This window comes from Rhea americana, unplaced genomic scaffold (assembly GCF_003343005.1).
Source record: "Rhea americana isolate MKP2758 unplaced genomic scaffold, rheAme1 scaffold_2, whole genome shotgun sequence".
Taxonomy (NCBI): domain Eukaryota; kingdom Metazoa; phylum Chordata; class Aves; order Rheiformes; family Rheidae; genus Rhea; species Rhea americana.
The window spans coordinates 8635022-8661224 of NW_028186149.1; the positions used below are offsets into that span (position 1 = coordinate 8635022).

General features: G+C 35.8%; 1 protein-coding gene across 1 annotated transcript; it reads right to left on the reverse strand.

Annotated features, from left to right (window-relative positions):
- Positions 1 to 23468, reverse strand: SECISBP2L (SECIS binding protein 2 like). The gene is made up of 18 exons (XM_085303669.1): positions 23334 to 23468; positions 22043 to 22221; positions 20444 to 20768; positions 19749 to 19884; positions 19066 to 19295; positions 18955 to 18979; positions 18052 to 18167; positions 14714 to 14845; positions 14027 to 14110; positions 12830 to 12997; positions 12541 to 12682; positions 10713 to 10879; positions 9271 to 9403; positions 8017 to 8179; positions 7157 to 7377; positions 6297 to 6451; positions 5593 to 5812; positions 1 to 4560 (listed from the first exon to the last, which is right to left on the reverse strand). The coding sequence occupies exons 1-18, from the start codon at positions 23466 to 23468 to the stop codon at positions 3887 to 3889; spliced, it is 3405 nt and encodes a 1134-aa protein (XP_085159795.1). The 3' UTR covers positions 1 to 3886.
- Between the last annotated feature and the right edge of the window lie 2735 nt (positions 23469 to 26203).

Below are 26203 nucleotides of genomic sequence, written 5' to 3' on the forward strand. Positions count from 1 at the left end.
TAAATTTCTACAATCATTTTTATTAGTTATGGAAGAATCCCCACTAGTATTTACATAGTGCAAAAAAGCTGTTATTACTCCAAAAAGTACGGTAGACAGAACAATTATCCTTCATACAGCAAAAAAGAAATGGAACAAAACCCTTCATATTGTATTTCGTAGTGATTTCTTCTACTGCTTTAACCTAAACATTACTACAAATTTTAAGACATTAAACAGCTTTATTAGAATCTATTTTAAAGTAAAATACACGAACTATTTATGAACATTTAGAAGGTGGGCTGCGCCAACTGGGTTTCTACTTTCAGTGTTACCATTCAGCAGAGTGGAGTTTCGGGTTACATATTCCTAACATTTCCTTGTGAGTGGCCAGGTTGGTAGAAAACCCGCATCGTTTTTCTCTCTGTGGCTTGCTTCTGCTGATTTTTCATTTTGTAAACTAATCTTCATATCTAATTTTTAAATGGATAACACTGAAATCAACTGAATAGTTTCATTAGTTGGCACAACTTCACAGGAAATACTTAATGACAGTTTCAGCAAAACAGCAGCTTTTCAAACGATAATACTTTTTACATAGGTAATTAAGTAACGCTATTAAAATTTAAGCTTGTGTTAAAGAACTGGACTGAATCACATTGTGTAAGCTCCCACCCACCCAAATGAGCATAAGACACCTCTTATCAGAAGAAAACAAGTGCATTATTAAACATTTTCTATAATTAATTTTTAAAACACAGGTCAATACTATMGGTCACTGTTTAGCTCCAATCTTACAAGTACTTGCACACAATTTAAGCAGATAAATAGGTCGACTGATTTAAGTCAGTGGACCTAACGCTCATAAGTGTGTGTTTGCAGGATCAAGTCCTACAACCTTAATTAAACATCTTTACTTGGTCCAATTACGGACAAAAGCTCAGGATTTTTTCCCTTATACATATTTTCACCTACACTGTATTATTATTTTTACAGAGATAAAGTATAAATAGGTTGTATACATAGCCACCTCTATCTGTTTTAAAAGATCCCTATCCCTACCACAGATGCATTATTTTTTATTTTACCAGATGAGTTAAGTGGTGAAATCAATTCTATAAAGAATGCCTTAAGAAAAGTAGATTTGTTTTCTGAATACTCATTTCCACAACAAAAATATCTATACACCTATAACTACAGAAACATCTTTTCTTGGGGACAGTAACAACCTGTATAATAAACTGCACACTTATACTGAAATAGAAATTCAGCTACTTTAAAAAACCATGGTATCGTAAAACATTTTTATGCTTTCTTTTTTAAATTCTGGTGCTAACAGAATCAAAGTTGCCACAGTGCGATACTCTTCAAGTGCTTCAAGTTGCAAGAAACTTCCTTAATTTTAGATGCAAATGGATCAAGCCCAAAGGAATTGCAATTTCATTCACACAATTATTGCTCATTCCCAGCTTATTAAAAAGGAAGCACTAAAAATAGTTTCCTTTAGTCATTTTCAGTTTACCCCTCTAAGGGTGATCTGTCATATTTTAAAAAGAGAACAGCTCCTTATTTGCTGGAAAATTGAGAGATATTAGAAGTGCTGCATCACTCTTAAGAATTCTATTAAATCTGTAGCAAAACTGCAGTTATGTAGTGGGCTGAATATTACAAGAATTTTTCCATTTTGATATAAATGTCAAAAAATCTTAAAATGACAGTCCAAGTTCAGAAAAGGCATATAAAAAGATGCGCCTTTGATGCCAATACTTCAAGATCAAGTTATTTGAATCACTGGCACTGAAAAAGCAAAAGCAAAACTACAAACATCGTTATTTTTATTTTTTAAAAAAATGTTCCGGTAAATTTTTGCCCTCATTGTAGACACTAATCTCAGCTGGCACTGAGACATGCACTTACATATCCAAGGGCAAGCTTTGCCTTTCAGCAGTTCAAACACTTATCATTTCCTAAAGCAAAGAGACTTTCAAAACATACAGACAGTAGAAATCTGCCACACATACAGTAAAAGGGTTAACATTCAGGCGGCATCATTCCTTAGTCTTTGTTTTCCTATAAAATGCCTGTTCTAATATCTAGGAAGATTACATTACAGAACTAAGAACGTGACAGAACAGCCAGTCGTCCTAGCAGCTCTCTCTACTGCTTATCTACATAGCCTTTGCTATGCCTATGCTACCCAAAGCATTATTTACATAATAAACACAGTTTCTGTTATTCTCATTAGCATCCAAAAAAATAGGAGTAGATGATTTCTAAACCTGGAGTCTTATTTTCCCAGTGCAACTTAAAATACCAGCATAGCAAATACTAGAAGCGCTGGTCCCATGTTATTAAAGTTGTGGGCTAACTACGTAACTGAGCTACAAATTCCTTGTGTTATTCAGACTACCCAGATTTTTGTGTGCTTTTATCTAAGTGATTAAAAAAAAAAAATACGTGGAATTGAAACAAACATACGCTTGCCATAAAAATGTTATTCATGCAAGTTATTCTTTGGCTATTCTTGCAGTGGAGCTCTTGCTGCTGGCAGTTTCAGTATCTCTCTTGCCAGTGTAAGACAAAGATGGAAAACAGACTCCCTGCATGCAAGGTTTAGACACATACTCCATTTTCAATGCTGAATAGATTCATCACCCATTAATGGATTTCACTTCAATATTCAGAACAAAATATGGAAAAGTTTCTCTAGTAACATGTGTTTTTCAAGGAAGGAATGTGTTTTGTTTCTTTAAACTCTGAACCAGTGAAACACCTCCCAGTACTACATGGCACTTTCTCCTTTCCTGGGATAACTACTTCCTTTTCTACTCTGCAGGTCAACCCTCAAGGCTGCTACAGCTGTGAGAAGGGACAAAAGAGGTCACGTTATCAGTAAGAATTGTTAAGACCCATCCTGAACTCAACAGGAGGGTGGCCWGGATCAAAGCATGCGGATGAACATATCAATACACTGAGCCTCTATATCATTCATACTTGCTGTTAAAGGACTATCCTTGCTTTTTGCAATGTTATGCAGATAACATTATGCTTAACAGCATTCCTGAGGTAAGTGACAGGAGAAAGAGGAAGTCATCAGTTCATTAAAACCCCGGATAGGGATTACGGTTGATGATTCACTTAGTGTGGTTTGGCAGACAGTGACTGTGGAGAGCTTGGGAAATTTTTGTTTTCTTTCCTCTTTTAAGATGCAGTATTTCCATTTTGTAACTAATAACACCACATTAATTATCTACCCCTCTGCTTAAAGTTGTTCTGGAATCAAAGTTGTTATAGCTTACTGTAACCATCCCAACTATCAGCGGCTTTTTAATGGATGCATATACCAAGACCAAATAAAAAGCTGCATTTATCTTAGCATAAGAATCATATATAGATTTCCTTATTATTTACTTATCCTTATGACTGCAGACAGGGGTTTGTTGGTTCTCTTTAAAGAGAAAAAAAATACTTTTGTTTCTAGCTAAAACTAGAAAATGATGGCCAAATACATCGACATAACTGGCATAACAGCATGTAAAATGTTGGWAATTTGTCAGTCTTAAAATGCAGATTATCTGTTGAAAACGAGCTAAACAGTCACATCTTAAAAAGAATTTCTCTTAAAACTGGTCAGTTACAAGATGTTTCCTTCTACAAAAGATCAAATGAATACCTACTGACAGGTCTTCACACAGTTTCTATTCTGGGAAATAGATACTGATTAAAAGCTAGGCTAGTTTTCAAATCAAATAAGTAACAAAAGACAGCTACAAAAAATATTGGTGTGAATTAAATACACGTATTAAATGTTTAACAGTGCAAAATGTTGAGATGAAGCATATGAAATAATGGCTGCAACCTTTACAACAGTTAGTTTCTAAGAAGTTCCTGAGTTTCTGCTTATTTTTTACGGCATATAGATAGAATCTGTGTGTTCTTTATTCAAAGAACTGCAGATGGTGGGTTTATGTTGCGTGTTACTTGCGTGCTTATCAGTTGTCCATTCCTCACCATCAGTGACTGGATCAACATGCTCAGAAGTCTCTATTTCTTCCTCTTCACTTTGCTCTGCATTGTCGTCTTCGGCACCACTAAGGGTCTTCCCAAGCTGAAGAGTTTCCATAGTTCTCTGGGTCTCTGAAACCCAAGATTCAATTCTGCTATTAAGCTGAACCTCTACGGAAATAGGTTCATGGGCATAATCCTCATCATCTTCCTCATCCTCATCATCCTCCTCTTCTAGCATTCCTGGTACAAGAGTACTGGTAGTACTGGTCATGGAGGAATTCAACAGATCTCGGCAGCTGCCATCCAGTGATCCTGTCTCTGTACTCTGCTGTGAGGCCCATTCCAGATTGTCATCTGGTTTCACCTCTTCTTTGTCACCTGGTGTGAATTTTCCATGATTTGTTGTTGAGGTAGCCCCAGTTGTAGCCACAGGTGGCTGTTTATTAAGAGTGGCTTTTTCAATTTGACCATTACCAGCTTTTTCTGGAACTGTAGTCTTACATGAGGATTCTCTTTCATTTTCAGATGTTTCTAACCCATCAGATGTTTCCACCATATTTCTCCAGTTTGTTTCTGTAAGTTTCAAAAGTAATTTGAACAAAAAACAGATTAAGAGAAATATTCTTATACAGAAAGAATTAAACTACTGAATAGCAATTGAGGTAACCATTTTAATATAATGCTATACTTCACTACAACAATTTTAGTTAAGTGGGGAAGAAAGGAAAGGGAGAAACAATGGGGAAAACATTGTGACACAAGCTTGTTTCAATAGTAACCTAAAACATGGACTATAAGATTGAAAATTTGTGCACTTGGTTTCCTGTGTACTAAGAGTGAGTAATTAGAAGTAAGATCAAATACTTTTGCGCTCAACTATCAATAGAAAACTGCCACAATATTAGTCATCCCTTTAACGATAAAATGCTTGACAAGTGAAGCTAGTTCAAGACATCATAAAAGAATTAGCTAAAACTAAGATAGTTGTAATGCAAATTAAAGAGATCAAAAAAATTTTTTTGACCTCAACCATTTTTCCTCTCTCAGCTTGGCATAAGCAAGCCGATACATAAATCTGAAACTCACACTATAATAATTCTTCACAATCATTCAGTGCCATCTCAAATTTCAAGATTTACACTAAAGGTCCTATCTTTCAGATACCTCAGTAACCTAGCTACTTGTCATCTTTGTGTCATTGGTTCTTCTCCATCACCTAATCAGTTCTGAGCTTGGTACAGTCTTACTACCATACCTTTCAATACCAGTTCAATAGAACTAGAGAACTCATCCCAGCTGATGCGAGTATCCTGTCACTAGCTTTTAGGGTGATTTGGATAAGCAAAACAGCATTAGGTAACTACAAGACTTGTGAAGATTAGAACTTAATGATTATTTCCCATATAGTTTAGGAAAAACTAGTTACAGAACTACCAAAAAACTAAACGATCTCATATTACCTCTGAAAATTGTAACCACTGTAAATTAGGACAAAAAAAAAAAAAAAAAAAAAAAAAAAAAAAAAAAAAAAAAAAAAAAAAAGTTTTAAAATAAGCAGTGGGGAAAAACTCCAGTTTCTGGTTACAAAGTTTTTAAAACACTTACCATATTCTTTCTCATTCACTTCAGATATAGGTTCTGAAATAACACTACAGAATGAGATAGCACTTGCTGCAGAGGGATTACGAGAATGACCCATATGATGGGGTGCCTTCTTGACATTYTTCAAGGCTTCTTCTGCCTGTTCCTGCTCCATTGCTGCAACCATATCTCTGTATGCTTTTCTGGCCTCCTCAGTCAGTGATACCAACTTATTAAACAGTTCCTAGAGTATTAACATACATACATTTAAAAAAAAAATTAGTAGTGCTTACTAATAATTTTCCACTTTATAGTACTACTTTTAATCAAAGCTACACCCCATTCAGCCTTATGCTTATTAGCTCCAAATACCTTTACTTTGACCAAAACATAGTTCTGCTCTATTTCATACAAATGCTATTCTACATTTACACAATCCTAAGGACATGTTCTTACTGGTATGCCTGGCAACCTTAAGCCTTCCCAAGAATTTCAGATGGCTTTTCAAGTCTACTCAAAAGCTACGGTTGTGATGAAAATTTTTCATAGCATCAGTCTTTTAGTTCTGTAAATAAGTAAGCAATTTCAAAGAAAAAACAGACCCCAGTATAGATCAAGTCAAGGCCTGTATAAACTGTGTACTCATTTGATGTGGTCTCTACGACAAATCAGTTCATAGTTACAAGAAGCATAATGATTTACTCCAGCCATTTTTGTGAATTACTCACCTCAGCACCCGAGTAGTTGAAGATACCCACCACACTGACAGGAACCAGTTTGTTCACACAACGTCCAAGAGCTTTACGTCCAAGAGCAAAGACAAAAGGAATTTCTTGTTCCCGCGCCATGGCTATTACATTATATAGAGCCTCATCCAATCCACCTTAGAGAAAACAGTTGTAAAGAGATATCTTGTCAGTTAAAATCATGGTACGATAGATAGAACATAAATCTGTGTCCCAATTTTAACTGTAATCATTAGTTAAAACGTCATTACATATAGTCCTTAGCTGTTTTAATTCAGCACTTGCTTAAAATAAACTAGCATTGCTGTAAGTGGGAAGATAATAGAAAGGACTAAGCAGATACAAAACCTCTGTACTGCAGTATAACCAAATATACACTACTCTGTATACAGATCAAGGTGCTTCTGTTCAGCAATATTCTGTATTCTCTATTACTACTGTACACATCGTAAGAGTTTGTCAGAGCAATTTTATTGAAGAACTTTGCTCTTCTCATCTCAGAAAGCCTCTATTTGTGTTTCTGGTAGTGGTAAAATATGTTGGCTAGCCTACACATACAGAAAGGAACGAATCCTCCTGGAAACCACTCAGAGCTCAGGATTTCAGCTCCATCAAACACTGAATAGAATAAAAATCTATTGGATGCATATCTGGTTTTGTTAAGCTGTTCACCAATCAAATCAAAAAAAAAGATCAATACTAATCAATCAAAACTGATTCAGGAAGTGTTACATCTAATAACTGAAAAATGCTGCTAACCTTGCTAATTAGTGTTACTCAGGGGCATAAGAAAATCGTAAATACAATGCAGTTAAATACATCACTGTTTTTATCATTTATACCTTTCGACTGGATTTTTTCACAGTTAGGAGATATGATTACACACTTTATCTTGTTTAACTTCATATGCTTAGTAACCTCACGCAACCCCATAACAAGTCTTCTCCTTGCTTTAGCTCTCATGGGATCCTTTTGGTAAATCCGTTCCTGGAAGCTGACAAGCTCTTGCAGTAACAGAGTCACACACTCGTCTATTTCTTTACTTAGAACCTGGTTACAGTATCTGTAAATTCAAGAAATATCAAAATTAGCACAGCACATGCTCAATACTAGTTCATTAAGCCTTTTCTTTTACTAAATAAAAAAATATTTTACTTCCTTGAAACTGTACCATCTAAAGCTATGAAAAGGGATTTAGAAATCAGAGTGTATACTTTAGGCTAAGAAAGAAAACTCTCCTCTGCCCAAAAATCCTGAAAGCATTTAGTATTCCAGTAACCCTACCTATCTCAAGAATTTAGACAAAAAGAATAAACAAACCCTCAAAAAATCCATTAGGTGTCACAAGTGACTAGTCTTCTCCTTAATTTGATACTCTATAAAAATGTTAGTATATAAAAAAAGTTTTAGCATGAGTGAACATTACAGAACTTTCATCACTCATAACTAAATGTTCTTTTTCCCTTCCATAATGTATGCAGCCTTTCTTAAAGAAAGCAAGAGAAAAAAAAAGAGAGATCTCCTTTTCAAAACACTTCTATCTAGCTTACTCATTGCACATGCAATGTGCATATCCATCCATGGCAAGGATAAAAGGGTAGTTTATGCTACCTCAGCTTTCAAGCCTGCTAAACCTGTCACACTTAAANAGAGAGAGCGACAAGTGTAAACTTCAAATTTATGTGAATAAGGCAAAACTTACTCTCTGAATCTCTTACTGTGAATTTTGGTTATTGCAGAAGATGCCATTGGACTACCTATTCCTGAACTAGCAGGTGAGCCTTGGGACACTGGAGTCATGCAGTATGGAGAATTCTGACTTGCTGGCGAAAGTGAAGTATCACTAGGCATACTTAACCCAGTTTCTGAAAGACAGATTTGAAACATTACAAAATGCAAAGGCACTTTTACATAGAAGAAACATTATCACATTTATGATCCATCTCTCCCACACTCTTTCCAAATTACATTCTGAAAACACTGAACAGTATTCTTCCCTGAAGGAAGAGTAGAGAGGCAGAAAAAACAAAAAGCTAAATAAGCACATATCAGACACTCAGCATGGGGTGGGTAAATAAGTGCTGTTTGACTATTCATAAAATGAAATCCAAACCTAAGTTTGAGAAAAGAACAGAACAGAAAGGAAGACATGCCTAAATGGTATAACTTCTTCCAATAATTAATTTATCCCTGGGATACTTAAGATTTACACTGATCTTCAGTCAGCTAAAGTCAGACAAGATTTTTGACAAATATCATACAGAAGAAAAATTTAAGTGGTACATCTGGAATTTTGGTAGTTTGATCCTCTTCCCCTCTCTGCAAAAGGGACTAGGTGGAGAAAGGAAGGGAAACAAACAAAACTCCCCCCATAAAATCCCAAAGGATGTTGAATAAGAGTTTCCAATTTGCTGAACACTCCTGTCAATAAACTGGGGTGTCCAGACTGTCTGTTTGCAGAGAAAGCTCTGAGCAACAAAGAATTTTCAAAGTTTAACTTCTGTCTGGTGAACTTTCAGTTTACTCATCATTAAAATGCATTCTGATCAACACGGCACAGCCCACAAGAAATTGAAAGCAGATCATCACCATGCAATCACTACTGAGGAATAACAGGTTTTGTCCACTTAAAGATTTTTTTTTTTTTTTAAATCAACTCTGAGGTGTTTGAAACATCTATCCAAGTGAGATGAATTAAAAGGCTGTACAGAAATTAAGTAAATAGAACACACTCTGGACTGAGCTTTCCATGACTGAGGTACAGACAAGACAGTCTGCAAAATAAGGGTTCCAATTTCTGGTATTTTGTTGTACACTGTTAAAAAAAATACARTAGAAGCTAACAACAAGTTGCATACTATAAAAACTCCCCAATACATTAAAACGAATAGATTACTACAATGTGAGGTTGATTCTGAAAGACAGAGACAAAGAAGAAAAAGAAAAGAAGATAGACCTTCTTGAGAAGCCAGTTCCTGAGACTGATCAGCAGTCAAGTTAATGTGAACCTCTTTCTGTTCGTCAGATCCCAAAAGGCTATGATCTGCTGATAAACGGCCTTTCTTTTCTTCTCTCTCTTTCAAAATAATCTAGGGATGAAAATAGCAACCATTAGCACCCCAAAAATACATAGATAAGAAATAAAACTGTACCATTTAATTGAACAAAAAGACCAAAATATAGTTAGCCAACTGGTTTCAAACCTTCCTACTCGCATCAGATTTTTTTTTTTTTTTTTGGGGGGGGGGGGGACACCCCCACATGAAAGAAAAACCATTTCAAGTCTCCTCATTGATTACAGATAGTACTTCATTTAAATTACTTTGTTTTAAATATTAAGCACTTTCAAAACTTTCTTTGGTAATAACACTCATTTAACAATTCCTCATCCCCACCCTGTTTTAAAGTAAAACGCACAAAAAATCCCAGCCACCCACAAACGGCCCACACCACGCATGCATCCCGTATGCAAGAATACTACGGCCTTCTCTGTGAAGCATGCCTACAACAGATAGAAACCTCTCATTTACAGCAACAAAGGCATAAAGATAAAGCAGCCATAGATATTTTGCTGTTATGTGATGGATAATGAAAAACCAAAAACAAACAATAAAAAGCCTCAGCAAGATACAGACAAGAAAAACTTTTTCTGAATAGGTTGCTGTGGATTTCTCTGGTCCAAATGCATAATGGGTAAGTCAGAAAAAAAAAAACCCAAGCCTGCCTGGGGAAAAGCAAAAAATGCAAATCAGCCAACGCCAACTATCACACACACATAGCTTTGCCAAATCCTGACTGCCCATTTGACAAAAYGACCCTGACAAGAACTGTGGTGCATGAGTAACATCAAGGAACTTTYACACTTTCCTCTTTTTTTAAAGCTAGCTTTTCTGTATTTTACCTTTTGATTTCTTCACATTATGTATTACATCTGTGTACACATTTATTTTATTTATGTATACACACACACACTCTGAACCATAAATTCACTCAATTAAAAACCAGCCTTTTACTTCAAATTATATAGCTGGTTAAAAGAAGAGAGAAAAAAGGATGGGGGCATTTAACTTAGTATACTATGTTGCCCTACACACTAGGGCTCTAAAACATGGAAACTCACCTAGCTTTGCCCATATGACTTAAAGATTATAGTAAAAAGTTCTTGCAACTGCTGCCTAGATAGATATATACTATCCCTAATCTGCTACACGGATAGAGAAGTCACGTTACATGCCTAAAGCCCCAAAGCAAGATATCACTAATAGGAACCAGAAGTAGAAGCTCACAATTCCTTACCCTAAGCTCAGGGTCATTAGACTTCAAGTGAAACTAAATAAATAAGAATTGATTTTTGAAACTTGAATGTAGATCAAAACACTCCATAGTTGTCACATTTACCTTTTTAAGCGCAGTAGGGCGTTTCAGTTTTGAAATTTCTCTTTCTTTTCCTCTTTTCACTTTTGGAGCAGTTGARTCCAAAGGATTAAGGCAACCCATAGCTGGCTGTCCCTTTAAGGACTTCCTATTGGCAGATTCTTTGGTATGAAAGGGAGCAGCACTGCCGACTAAATACAAGAAAGGTATTAGTCTTGCTAAAAAGACACACTAACTTTATTTCAGCACTGCTTTCAGAATTTCCACTGATGAATTCTGAAAGTACATTTTCCTTCCTTGGGAAAAAAAAAAAAAACAAAACAAAAACACCAGTTCATAATGACAGGAAAATTACATCAGATATTGTTGCTCCCAGATAGTTTAAGCTTTTTTCAATTTAGCCTCATGTTTTAGGAAGCTATGGAAAGTAATTACTTCGTAACACTGGTAAGGAATCTCTCTCAAATGACTACATGTTACATTATTAGCAAGATTATAGTAATACAACACATTGCAAATATTTATTTAGACATTCATTTTTAGTTGTCAAAGACTATTAGCTGACAAGACAACAGATGAGGGAATGAAGCACGCAGTTAAGTATGCTTTCTGTGAAAAACAGAATAAAAACAAACAGTCTTAAATGAAAACGCCAACTGTTCTGTGCTGAGTTTTGTTTGATGTAATCTTGCCAACTTCAGTTAGTATTTGAACACAGCAGAAACTCGGGAGCAGGTAAATGAAGAAACATACATAAGGAAAAATGGTAACTACGTGTATAAAAATGAACTCCAGGCTATATGCTATTGTTCAAGAATGAAATCCAAGGGTTAAATAAGCAGCTTCATGAAAATATCAATTTGGTATTCAGCAGTGGGCACTGAAGAAAAATCTAACTTAATATTAGGAATTGAAAAAGAAATAGAGGAAAAAAATGCATTTAAGTCATTGCATAAATTCATAGTGGAATCACAACTTTATGTTCTGTGCATATTTTATCTTCTACATCTCCAACAGATACAGTAGAACTACAAGAAGATAGAGAAGGTAATCAGGATGATCAGAAACGTGGACAAATTTCCATATAAGGAAGCAGCTGAACAGATAAGGACTCTTCAGACTGGAAAAGAGATTATAGATTAAAAAAATATATATATACACAGAAGGAGAGCGGGGAATGATTGCTCATTTTCTTCATAATGCAAATGCTATGAGGGCTACTGAAATTATGATTGGGGCACAAAGGAAGGGAGGAAAGAAGTCAGTGGAAGGAACAGCTTTTCCACACAACATGTGGTAAACTCAYTGCCATAGGACCTTAAGGACAGTAAAAGCACATGATGAAAGAGTGATGGATAACTTAATTACTAAACAAATTTTGATTAAGAAAACTTTGTGTCAGGAGGCCCTGAACTACAGTCTATAGAAGCTGGAGGAATATCCTGGAGAAGTATCCTTGTGCAATCAATCATGCATATCGCCTCTAAATTGCTTTCAAAAGAGAATTCTGGAATAGAAGCTCTGTTTAACCTCATACAGTTCTTTTCAAACACTCACTTTCACACTGAATTACTCGCAATAAGTGAGTACTATTTGAGCAGTAAGTGTTTTAACAAAAGTTTGTCTTCAGTTCTGTAAGACTATTCACCATTGCATTCTGCAAGTACGAAGTAAGATAGTACAGTGAGTATTTCATAAAGATAAATGCATTAAAAAAATTCCTCAAATTTTAATGTTTATACCTCAAAATAAAACTTAACAGAATAAAACACCAAAGGAGCTCAGAATGATCACATTTCACATTTATACTGTCACAAAAATGCATTTAGTGAGTTAAGCAGATTAGAAATACCTGTGTATGAAAGAGGCCTGGTGTTGGTGATCTGACGAGCTTTCATTGCTTGTTGCTGCTTTTCAAGAGCCGCTAGCATGTCCCCCAAATCCAGTTGTACAGGTGTCTTGCTTTTCTTTCCAGCCGCTTTTGATAAAGCCTCCTATACATGARTATCACATGCTGATAAACACCAGCAAAACAGTCTTTCCAAAGAAATTCTTGCTATTACAGAGTAAAAAGGACTAACAGCTAATATGTATTCCTTTTTACTACTGGCAAGGTGGGGGGAGGAAGAGAAGCCACAGACCTGGAGCTTTTTCTGTTCCATGCTTATCTCTGAATATTCTTGAGCTGTTGCAAGTGCTGCTGCCAAAGCCTTCTTCTTCTGACTTTTTGCACGCTTTGGTACGGAGGTTGTAATAGGAATTGGCGTTTGAACTATATTGATTGGAGAATTCTCTGGTAAGTCATCCAACTAGGATTTTAAACAAAGTGCACAAAAAGCAATTAAAGGCCTCTCAAAGATTTTTTTTTATTATTTCTCTCTTCCTCTTTCATAGGGAGAGTGTCAATCCATAAACCAAAWGAACATTTACTTTGGTCAGCAGTATGAAATCAGAATAATTAAGTACAGCTAGATAACACAGTAAGGTGAAATATTTATGCATATTTCATCTTTGTACAGGAAAACATTATTATACTTATTCTCAATTATTTCTTCAGAATGTTTTCCAGTTTAATTACTAAATACTGGTGCCCCTTCCAAAAGTTTCACACAGGACTYGACTTTCCTGGAGAACAGCCAAATAGATGAAATAGTCTAGATGTTCTGTTTAAAGGTTTTGTTTTAGGATCATACAAGTATTAAAAGAGCATCTTTGCATCATCCATTTGTACAATCTTGAAACGATTCTCTTAGTTTATTTTTCTTTCAGAACAAACTATGTATTTGGTAGTTATTCTAAAAAGAAAAATGAAACTCTAGTTACTTATTTGTGGATTTAACAGTTTTAATAAAACTCTGCACCAAAACAGCAAGTCTGAACGTAAACCCTCTGAGTCAGAAAAAGTAAAGTCTGCCACAAGACATAGTTTAAGTATTAGCACCAAGAAATTTAGATAAATACCCCAAATCAATTTCAGTGTAAGAAATCCTATTATATCTAACGTTAACTTTAAATTTACCATGAAACTTCACAAAGTACAAACTCCATGAAATCACACCACTGAGATGGAGAAGCATCCATGAATTTCATCTTAGTCTCACTCACTGACAACCTCATTAAACAAAAATCCAGCAGTCTATTTTAACATGGCTTCTCTACACCATTTATTTTAATTAGCATTCCTTTAATGTCTAGATTAGTATTGCAAATACCTTAAAAGCCACTATAATTATTAAAAATATTGTAATAGACAGTCATAAAAAAWATTAACATTATAATAATCTCAAAACAACTTCCCTCTATTTAAAAATCCTCTCCAAACCAAAAGAATTACTTACTACTTTGGGTGAAATCTTTTGCTGCATGTTAGCACTTCTGCTGCTCCCATTGTCACTATTTAGCTCTGGAAATTCGTCTTCATCCTAAACAATATACAAATTAAAAATGGCAAGTATGGAACTGAAAAAGGCACATGAAAAGCATCAACCAAAATGGCTAAAACTAGACATGAATTAATTGTATCCCTACCTAAAGTTTCAACTTAAGCTGGAAGGGCTTAAAAGCGAGAAAAATAGGACATGATGACTAAAGTAACAGGAGATTTCTATATCTCAATGAGCTTTTTCAAAAACAAACGAACAAAAAATTTTAAACTGCCATTGTACATTAAAGAAGTTAAGTACGATTAGATAAGTATCACCAAATACATTAATTTTTATTCTCAGATAAAAGTCTACTTAAAAGTTATCTACCTAATCTGTTGGCCAGAAAAAAAAAAAAAAAAAAAAAAAAAAATTAAGTCCTCACACTTTCCATGACATGCCAGTGTAAGTTTTTGTACAGACACATACACACACATACATTGAAAGCACCGTATAGTAAGTGAAATTAGTGCACTACATGGCACACCTCAGTCAGATGCTTTGGAACTTCTCCCTGTTGAGACGACCATTTATCTATATGTTGAGACTATCAGTGTTAACTTATCTCACTGTAATACGAAAGTAGTTTTTACAGAACACTACCTCAAAATACAAAGGTTCAGGACTCTGCTCTGTTCTACTTGACTGACTCATAGTTAGAGGTTTTTCATGTCGTTTCTGCACATTCTGCCTTCTTTCTGAAGACGTGCTGTGGCCTCTGCATCTGAAACCGGACTAAAAATAAGGGATGTGATCAATATTTTGCAATGTCAATGTTTCAAAATGTGCCTGTGTGTGCATGCATGCAAGGCATTCATGTTCACTAATTAGCAACAAGAGAGGTACAGTTTTTGTGAAGTTTGATTTATTAAGCTATGTATTTTGGGATTTTGCTTTAAAAGAGAGGAGGAGAGGAAAAAAGGAATCTACAGATGCTATCAGTTTTTTTTCCTTCTTCTTTTTCCCCCTGAGAGGCTTTTCAAGACATCATATGAAACGTGAAATACAAGAGTAAAAAAATSTTTAACTTTGCTGATTGGATGTCTTTTCTACAGAATTTTTCTGCTTCGTATAAGCATCCATTTGCTCGTTGGTTAAAAGACAGAAGTAGTGACTCTACAGCATGATGGTTTAGATGCCTTAACAAAACTATATCCCAGCAAAGCAACCCAGCTGGAGCACAAATGGGAATTTATTTCCACAAAGCATTTCCATTTAATATTAGTAAGGAACAGAACCAAAATGCCAAAGCAGATTTTGTATGCCTGTAACACACTCCTGTTTTTGCCAAGTCTTAATTTCTGTTTTTTAGTTTTACAGCTGAAAGCTTCAATTATGATCTTAATCCAGATTAAGAACATTATTCCACCACTTGTGTTTAAACAGATTCTTGAAGAAGTTCTGTCAATTGTACTGCTTACAAAACCGAGTCTATGTTACTAGTGTTCTAACTCACGTTACTTTGTCAATGGACACCTTAAACAGCTTTTTGTTCTTAAAAGCCTCAATGAATTTATATTTCAGCAACTAAATCCAGCACTGCTGGACCGCTTTACCGCTATTCCTCTGATATACTGATCTTTTATGGTACATTTTAGTAGTATTTCAAAGTAGAAAAGAACAGAGCAGCTTCCAGTACTACCCACTAAATTTTAAAATCCTCAGATTCGCCTAGGTTTGTCTTGATGCTTAAAAACCACACACACACACACACAAATTATCCAAGGCTACAAAAGTACAGCTACCCTCAAACATAGTGCTTTCACCTCATTCAGACTACACATCGCAGAACATTAGAACTACAACATAATCTGACCCTTGCACCACATGGGCATTACAGGGCAGAACTGTCACATCAGCAGAACCTATAGAGAATCTCTGCTTTCTTTCACTGCAGAAATGTTTTGTATTTGTTAAGGGACTTGAAARTCAGCTGCCAAAACCAGAAGATTTTTCTTGAGGGGTCTCAACAGCCATACTCAGCGTGGGTGTAGACACAATAAGCAACAGAAGAGGAAAACGCATTTTTGCGAGCTCTTTGCAAAACCATAAGGCWGCCTCCACCACCAAAGCAGTAACTAAAACGCTGACATAGTCAGCATCCAAAATGCTTTTGGATTCAAATGATGTAACCACGAAATTAAAGCAAAGCAGCAACCCTGGYTCAATACAGAGATAGGCAGAATAAGTATCTGTTGTATATTGCCCTAGCCTTCATTAAAGAAGGTAATGACTACTGCAAGAATACCACCATACATTTGCTGCTTTACCCATTAAAGATGTGAAATTCAAAAACTTTTTCCTGTAGCAGTTAAGTGTGATATTGGCAAACTTTTTGCATACAGTATCTCCATTCACCTCTAAATTTCTAATTTATGATCACAGATATCTGAAAAGTACTGAAGCGGGGTTCTTTTGGACAAACATGAAGGAAAGCACAGGAGTTGCTGATGACTCCACAGAACTGACATGTGAGTCCTGAGGAACTGTTCGTAGTGGGAGAAAGTCCTTTGGTTACAAATTTTTTTTTCTGTGTATGATTACCACCTTTTCAACATGTGTTTTATAACAATACATGGGCAGAGTTCTCCGGACAAAAGAGACCTCAGAATGTGGTATAAACATTCTTCTGTTTATGGAGTGAAGGATTGGTGGAAAGCCAGATGCAAGAGGGGATTGGCCAAAAATGAAGCATACCCTGAACGTGAAATTCTAGATCAGTTGTATCAGCATATTTCTCAAGACAACTTGCTATGGACAGGGTGCAAGTTTAATTTCAAAGGGAAAGTAGTCAGTTCCTAGAAAAAAAAATCTGTCTTGAAGTACAGTGAATTTGGCTAGTGAAATCACATTTAAAACTTTGTGCCAGCCTTGTTTTTAAAGATCTAAAATAACTGCCATATTTAAAGTCTGAAGAGTCTACTGRATGAAAAGAAAAAAAATAATTCTTCTTACTCTCTCAATGCCATAAACCACAAARAGTTATTTATTAAAGCATTTTATTTGACTATAGAACAAAGACAACCTCCCTCCCCACAGCCAAATCTAGAACTGCTCGACTGCCAGATACAAGGGACAAGCAGCTTCTTAATATAAGAACAAAAGCCTACCAAAGCGAAAGATTCAAGACAAATCCACAAATCCATCTAACTTGATCTGAACAGGACAAGCATCTCAATGCACATACATACATGCCTATGATAAAGAAACTCTCATTTCAAGCTCTACTGTTCATCTCTGCAATAACTACATATGGACAAAAAATAGAGTCTTAGCAAAACAGTCATTTTAACCTGCCTCTCCCTCCCAAATGAAATGACCAAAATCAGAAAGGCCAGTTTCTTTTCACACACCAGTTACAGAAATCCTGTCCCACAAAAGTTTTATTAAAATATATTTTCAAATTTTAGCACAAAAGAGATTTGATATTTTTATTAATAAGTCAAAAATATGATACATCAATAGAAAAACATTTTCAAAGACAACAAGAGTGAGAACATGAGATTCTGTTTCACCACTTTCATTATAAAGTTCAAGATTCTTGTGAACAGATCAAAAATCTACCTTTCTTCCCTCCTCCCCCTCCAAATCCATTCCTGTATAGAAATCACCTCATTGGTTTTTTCTATTCACCCGCACTGTGTTCATTTCACAAGTTAGTTTATACATGTAACTTACTTCCTAAGCAGATGCATGTTAAGAACATACTATAGACAGAAAATTGCAAGTATGTGAAATCATAAATACATAGTGGTAGCATAAGAAATACATGATCTGGAGGTGTCTGTTCAGCCTGATTTCCAGCTTGAGTTTCTACACTTTTTAGTCACCATTTTCATTGATTATTCTTTGCATGTTGACTTTCTAATCCATTTCAAATTTGCTATTTTCATACAGTACAAGCAACAGAGCGCTTAAGTTCAGAGCCATTAACAACCTACCTGTGAACTACTCCTTTGCTCAGCTTGTCTTCCACCTCTAGAAAAAGTCTGAGTTTTCTCAATCCACGGCTTTTTTTGAGTTGCCTGGGAATTTACACTAGTCCAACTCACACCAGCTGAAAGAGACAAAAGTGACACCTATGAAAAATGAGTTAGTATGACRGAATGTATCATAATGAGCACACATACCATGAAAGCCAGGAACATACTTTTAAAACAGAAAATTATTCGAGAAAGACTAAGTCTCCTCTGACGTCTACTTCTGTTGCTGTTTCTAGAAGTTAGCAGAATTGCCTTTATAGAAAGGGTGAAATTACACACATACAAATTGCCAAAACTGATCGTTAGTAGCAATCAAATAAATGAAATCTCARGTTCATATCCCGAATCTTCAGTCCAATCATAAACAGCCACCAGCATTTTTCACTATTACCAAACTAAGCAGAACATTTGCTCATGTTACAGTACTTCTCTATTTGAGAAGCAACCAAATACTTTTCTAGAAGTTTTAGAGAAGTAAGAGCTCTAACTCTGAGCTGTAGAGAGGAGTGTCATTACTACTCAAATATGAATAACTGCAGTCCAAAAGGGTAAGGAAGCAAAAGAATAAGATATAACTACAACAGAAACACAACTTTGTCTGAATGCTTCCATTTGGAGTCTTCCGCTATTTTGTCCTTTAAAAGAACAACTGTTAATAAATCATTAGTACCAACTACTTATCCATCCATTCAGCAAGCAGCCACAGAAAGGAGTGCAGTGGTGGTGGAGAAGCAAAAGGCAGTAGAGATCTTCTGAAGTATCCAATCAGTTAGAACAGCACGCTTGAAGCAGACAGAGGCTATTCCTAGCAAAATGACCCAGCAAAATACGATACAGCTTGCTAGCTAAGAAAATGCTTACCTGTATTTATTGCTGGTTCTACAACCTGAAAAGGAAAAACAAACATTTCAATAGTTTTTATTATTGTGCAGGATACAAACATAGCTAAATTATTCACTTATGTACACGCACATTCATTGCACAAGAATCTGTATTTCTTGAAGTCATGGCTGCAGCCTGGTTATTGCCATGCTTTGGACTACAATAACCGCTATCACTGTCTATGTCTGCTTCACTCGCGCCTTGCTCGCTAGAGGACTCTGCAGCAGGGTGAGATGCTCTTCTGCGCCTGCCTTTTGATTTCCAAAGCATTGTAGACGTGCTCTCAGACAGTGACTTATTAGCAATATCTGAAGGAAAGTCTGCAAAACAGAATAAAAATACAATCACTTATATGGGAATTGTTAAAAAAAAGAAAAACCTACCTACCAAAAAAAAGCCAATTTTTTTCCATATGACAGTTATTTCCCATTAGTAAAATTAATTTTAATGATAGCACCGACTTGAAAAAGAGATAAGGTCTAGTCTTCCAACTATTAATAACAGTCAACTCCAATAGTATAGAGTCTGACAGTGTCTAAGTCTTTAATACCTCAGAGTCACTTTGCGCCTCAGAAGGRATACCACATCCTTGAAAAATTATCTCACATATTAAACAGGTCTCTGGAAGCACTAGCACCTTTTCTTCAATCTCTTTTGATCAGCAAAAGATCCACTTTAGCAGCTATCTTTTAAACATTGTTGTTCCAGGAAACATGGTGACAGAAATGTAGTTCTATACATTTAGTACACACAGAAAATACAAAAGAAGTTACCTGTTTGCTGTGATGCATCAACCAACAAAACAATCTTCGATCTGTTCTCAGGACCCGATGAACTAGTCTCCTTTTGGGTTGCCACATTTTTCACCGGAGGCCGTTTATTTTTTATGTGCGTCTGTAACTGTTGTTGCTGTTTTAAAAGATTAACCATATACGCACATAAGCCAGATGATTTGGCTTCAGAGTTGTAATCAAACTAAACGAAATAAGAAGTTCTAACACTCTGTACAGAATTGACATATTTAAAGACAAGAGATAAATACGTAAGTATTTTACGACAATTCTGTATATTTGGTTTATTAACCTTTCCCCCTTTTCCTGCATGAACTGTATTATGATACTTCCACACCATAACAAAAGGTGAACAAAGTATGGCTGTATTTTGTTCTCTGAGAAACTAATTCTAAACTCAAACCTAACTAGTGGAGAGGCACTGGAAAGGAGAGTTTCCCTTATTGCGCTAATAAGGTTTTATAAGCCTATTCAAGCATTTTAACATAAAACATAAATTCTGTGTCACTATACAAAGAGATATTACTCCGATTTACACATTTTCTGCTACTTTTCCTCCCTCATTGATACAACTGCCATACATATTCTTGCTCAAATGAGGTAAGTGCTTCCTGTGTGAAGGAATGTTCTATGTGGTTCTGTTTATTCTACCAATATGTGGTCAGTAGTATGCTTACTTTTTGAATGACTGGTCCCCTGTTACCACTTCGGCTTCGCTGACTTGATAGCGGAAAGACCTGGCCTGGTGGGTTAGGACGCTCAGTGCATTCTGCAGTAACTGTATTTACAGGATTTGCTGTTTGAAAGGGTGCAGAATAAGGTGTAGGGAAGGGATGATAGAAACCCATGACCTGAGCACATGGGGCTGGCATCAGCTGGTAATATGTATATTCCGTAGAAACAGGTGGTTGTGCAGATATTATAGGATAAGCAAGGTATGGTCCTGCAGGATTTGGGTTGGGTTGCTGCCATCTGATGTCATTGTTATATAATGGAAACTGCCTGAAAAAATTAAGAGGAAAAAAAGGCTGCTGAGGAAGTTTTCCCCTGAAAAAACTCAGACCACCACCACACCACACCTTCATTAGAAAATATCTATATAGATAAATATGTATTTCATRGACTCTTCGCTTTTAATAGCAAAACTAAGTTGTTAAAGCTTCTTAAGATGACAATTAAATGACATTAACAAAATATATAAAAGCTCAAATGACATTCAAGTGATAAAGTTTTACTTATCTTGACATCTGTGTAACCTTATTATTTAAATTTAAACTTAGTACTTAAACGTAGCCATTTGCTTTGACAAGCACTTTGGGCCCATTTACTTCACTGTTCCAGCAAGTCAGAAAGCATATATTGCCTAAGTAGGGGCATGAGCTTACACAATGTAAGCCTACAGATAGATAGAACAGTGATATTCATCAGCTTACTCAGGACCAAACACTTGAGTAAATTAAGAGAGGAAGTCACCAACTTATACTTTGCTCAAAACGAAAATACAGGCCTTAAGAAGCATGCAGAAAAACAGGTATCTACAAACTTACTACCGAAACCAAACATAGGGGCTTCTTCCCATATTTTCATTTGTGATACGGCATACTACAAAAAGACCCCCTATGGAAACTGAACCCAATTCTCTTTCTTCCAGTATGCAACTCTTGAATAAGTAAAAAGAAAAATAATTCTTTAAGTGCAACAGCACTTTGAAGTGCCGCTCTATGCAAACATTAAGTTAATCAACACCAACTAACAAATACAAGGAACAGATACAAGATGATCACCATCTAAGCTGTGCATTTACAGAACAACAGATTTGGGCTAGAACAGTTTCTAAACTCAATGCCTTATAACTAATAATGCAAAGAAAACTGGTTAGATAGACTGYCAGCTGCAATAGTGTCAGCTGCATACTGTTTCGCCACCGCAGGAGAAAAGTAGGACACCTGGAGCCTCGTTTCAGACTCAAGAGATTCAGAGATAGATCTCATGACTGGCCTAGAAGGTGCAAAATGACTTAAAGATGACTTTATGAGGGATCTATAGCAAAGGCAAGAAAAGGAACAAGGAATATGAAAGTAAAGAGAAGGACATAAGGGTGAGGGGAATAAGATGGGACACAAACCTCATCCTCATCTGTGAGGAGTCAGAAGATTAAACACAGTAACCAAAATGAATATATAGCTGACTATCACTTTTATTCCTGAAGTCTGACTAAAGTTGAAACCCACTTAAAAAGAAATTATCTGTGATAAAAGACTAAAATCAAGTATTACCTATTGGATTGGTTTTCCTGTACAAATGGATAGCAAGTGATCAGGTAACTGGGGATAGGAGTTGGTTCCACGCCATTAACTCCTCCACTGTCGTTAGGAAGCGCCATAGGGATCATCAGTGTTTCTGGACCCTTCTTCTGAGGAATAAATGGTTCTACTTCAGCTGACAGCTTGACATTCTTAAGAAAGAGAAACAATGTCTTCATTAAATACAGAAAAGCATAAGCTGTTTAGAAAAAACTTAAAGATTCATAAAGGTCTATGGCAATTAACACAAATAGCAAGCAAAAGGATGACAAGACTGCAGGATTTCTTCAGCAAACTGAAAGAGGTGGGGAACAGTTGGCAATTGCTTGCTCCAACCTTCCAATCCCAGGCTGCAATACAGATGACCAACATTTAGCATTTGTATTACCCTTTACATTTGCAAAGTGCTATACAAAAACCAATTAATTAAAAGGAGACTGAAGTTCAGATCTKGCAGAGCAGATACTAGTCTGAGCACAGAAAGCAATTGGATTAGCACTGTAGGTGGAGCACAGCTGTGCAGGCTTTCATAACTGAAACSAACATATGGAACATGTAGTAATGCCTGGTCTACACTGTAAAATTGATCATGTTCCTAGGCAATTATAAAAGATTTCAGCCACCATAGGTTTACTGCTAAAATAGACAGTGTATCACAGAAAACCCCCCCACACGCCATCTGCACATTTTAACGTATTTTAAAGCATTAAGAATATGATTTAATTTTGCCACGAAGAGGGAATTAAAGACTGGCTAGAAACAAATTTTAAACTGTGCTTTCAAAAAAAAAAAAAAAAAAAAAGATTCTCCTCCTCAAAGAGTCTTTAAAAAAAAAAAGTATTCAACAATTTAAAGCTTTTTAACCCACATTTTTATCCTTGTATAGACTAGATGGCTCTTATATTTACACAATTAAAAAAAAAAATGCTCTGTTTAGCTTACAGAAGGAGCCTCGGTTCCAGAGAGGACTGCAAATCCAAAGTACCTTTACMTTTTATATCACCTTTTAAGCTACTTTTAGCTAGAAAGCATCTTTTTGTACCAAGATTACAACTTCATTATACTTGTCTCACATTTATTGCCTCATAGAATATCACTTTCTAGATAGGTTCTCTCTAAAGCAGAGAAGATCTCTAGAAGCTTTTCTTTCCATCTGTCCAAGAAACTATTCCAAAAGGAAACGCCTAATTTGGACAAGGACATGCTCTGTTTTACAGATGGAAAAACAAAGGTTTGACATGCAGACAGCATTATATGCTGCTACCTGTAGGACATCCATGTGAGCAAAATTAGTCAACAAGCAGAGCTCAGGAACGCTGCAACAGGCATTCACATCTACCACGTGGTGGTCAGCCTGGGTTCTCGTGTTGTGGCAAGCCCACAACCTACCTTGAGACATCTCAGCTTTAYTGCCAAAAGCTGAATCTACAGGTGTATTCTAGAAAAAGTGTATTTTTGAAAAACAATACGGTGCCAGACCACSTATTAATTTGGCAAGTATCCTGCTATCATATAGTGTTTTAGAAAGAAGAGAGAGAAGATAGTTGAGACTGTAAGAGCTCCCTAAATTTCACAGAAGGCTTGTATTTAGTACTAAATTATCATAACTATCAGTAAAGGTACTTTTATAATAGAGGTATATAATTCAATGTGTATAACATGCTGTTGTAACATTATCTCTGAAATTGTCAGAGAAAGCGTAAAGTCAAAAATTTTAGGTGGTGAATCCTTTAAACTCTGTACATACCACACACGATATCCAAAACTACGTAATTAAAAAGACAGTCAGTCATTCTGTAAGAGCTGTTCTGACGACTTATAGAACTGGAACCAAACTTTTCCTGCARGAAAGGTTAAGTGTCTGTCTATCGCTGGGTTTAATCTTCTCCTTCCATTGTCAAGTTTGCTCATTTATAACTCCCTCATGAGATTAAATGCAGCACTAGCTCAAATTTCACCATTAGTTATTTTCTGTAAACATCAATTCACTTCTCTGTTTGAAAAGTTATCTGATAATTTTCTATTTAAGTATCATTCAATTATTCAAATACTGCCCGCCTTGCTCAAAACGAACTTCATAAACACCGGAGGAAGCTTACCAAGTGAAAGCTTCATTGGGGTAATGGAGCATCGTCTGCACGATGTCTAAGTATTAACTTGAGATCAAGGATTACATTCTTAACTTTGATGACAGGACATTCTGCAAATCACAATGAAGCCCAAAGCTTGTTTATAATTGAATTATTTAAGAATTCCCCCAAATTATGTGGAAAAGAGAGGGGGAAAAAGGGGGAACACATACTGAAAATATATTTCTTGAGAAGCTGCTCTACTTTCAGACTTGCTGAAGTGTGAAGGGAAAGCAGAAACATCCCCTCCACCAAAACACCTCCACGCTCTGATAAACTTAATTAATAAAAACATCAATCACTTGCACATAGAACTTTAGCATARGAGACATGAAGTTTTATTAGCAAGCAGAAGAGGAAAATAAATCATCTGTAAAGAGGCTCAAAGCGGAACTGGAGTAACAGGAACAACAAAGTATATTTCAGCTAGTGACAGGATAGGTTATCKCTATCAAAAAAAGTGGTTAGCAAAGACTGTTCTAAAAAAGGGACGTGGCATGAACTTTACCCAGGCATAAAAACCAATATAGAGATATCACTAYATGCTGTTCAACARGGTTTGCATTACAGTAAAGCAATTGCCTCAGTATCATCTAAACGTATTTCTTGATCATTACGTGCTAGGAAAAAAATCCTTTCATATTAACTCTTTTTCTAATTCCTGAAGCTATCTTCCGAGAAAAAAAAAAACTGTGGTGTGGTTGCAGTGGTAATACAGAACTTGTGCAACACAAATCAAATTCCTGATTCTACCAGGAGGTTCTTTCACCTCAAGTGTATCRTTTAGCTACCTGATGACTCATTTACCCATCTGCAAAATTTCAGGGCATTCTCTTCAACRCACAGCACCATGGGGATAAAAACTTAAACACCTGGCGATTTTATCTGTTTGTTTTTAAGTACAATGATCATGTAATAAGCGACAGAAGTGATGACATTCAAATCTCTCTCAGAGACTTTTCTTTCCCCATAATATTCCAAGATGGTCAGTAAAACAATATTTGCACTAGAATAGATTCATTTGTGGGCTGGTCTACAAAGCTGTATAACACAAACACTGTCAGAACYCAGTGGAACAGTCTCATCCATATAAAATTCAACTATACAACTAAGCTGAAGTCTTTACACATACAGTATTCTTATGAAGTGCTGAAAACTTCCAAATGATTACTCCTAATTTGCAGGTCTGTATTTTCCAGCAACTCCTAACTGAATTTTAGCCAAAGTATTAATTAAAAACTATTCAGGTRCTAAGAAAATTGTCAAAAGATTTTATTTGCCATTTATGTTGGAAAAGATTCCCTCTTTTAAAGCACTTCCCAGTCTTGTGGCCTCTTCTCTCCCTGTATTATTCATGGAGATTGATGTAAAAATAGGAAAATCATTCCTTAAGAACAAGTCACTTGGAGAACTCTCATTACAATGAATTTTTGTGATTTTCTATTACATGCATCACCATTCATTATTAATCTGGCGAGGGCAGTCTTTCAGATAGAGTATTTTAAAAAATAWGAGACAGAAATCAGAAGCTGAATGACTTCCATCAGCAAGACTGCTATAAGCTCTTTGCTATCTCTTCAATTTGTGAAGATTACYTCTACCTGTTAAGGCATGAGTAATATTGCTCTACGGATTGTGAGTGTGTTAAGATTACAGAACATCTGAYGATTTTAGTAGGAACTTTTCCAAGACCATGTTTTATCCAGCCTTCTTTCACAAAAGTTAAAAATGGTGATTTATACAAAGTACTTGGATAGAAAAGTATCAACTTTCTTTAAATCTTTCTAGTATATATAGGACTGTACTTTTTCCTTTTTAAAAAAATTTAAAGAAAAAGGCATTATATAAGTTGACAAATTTAGCAAAATAACATTTGAATTATTCTGTTTAATTGAAGGACAGCTTTAACAATTTCTTTCCTGTTGGCATGTCTCTTATACAGGTAATGATTAACTGTTCCTATGACGGAGCAATTAGCTGATACATTATGGGCCGTACAGAACAT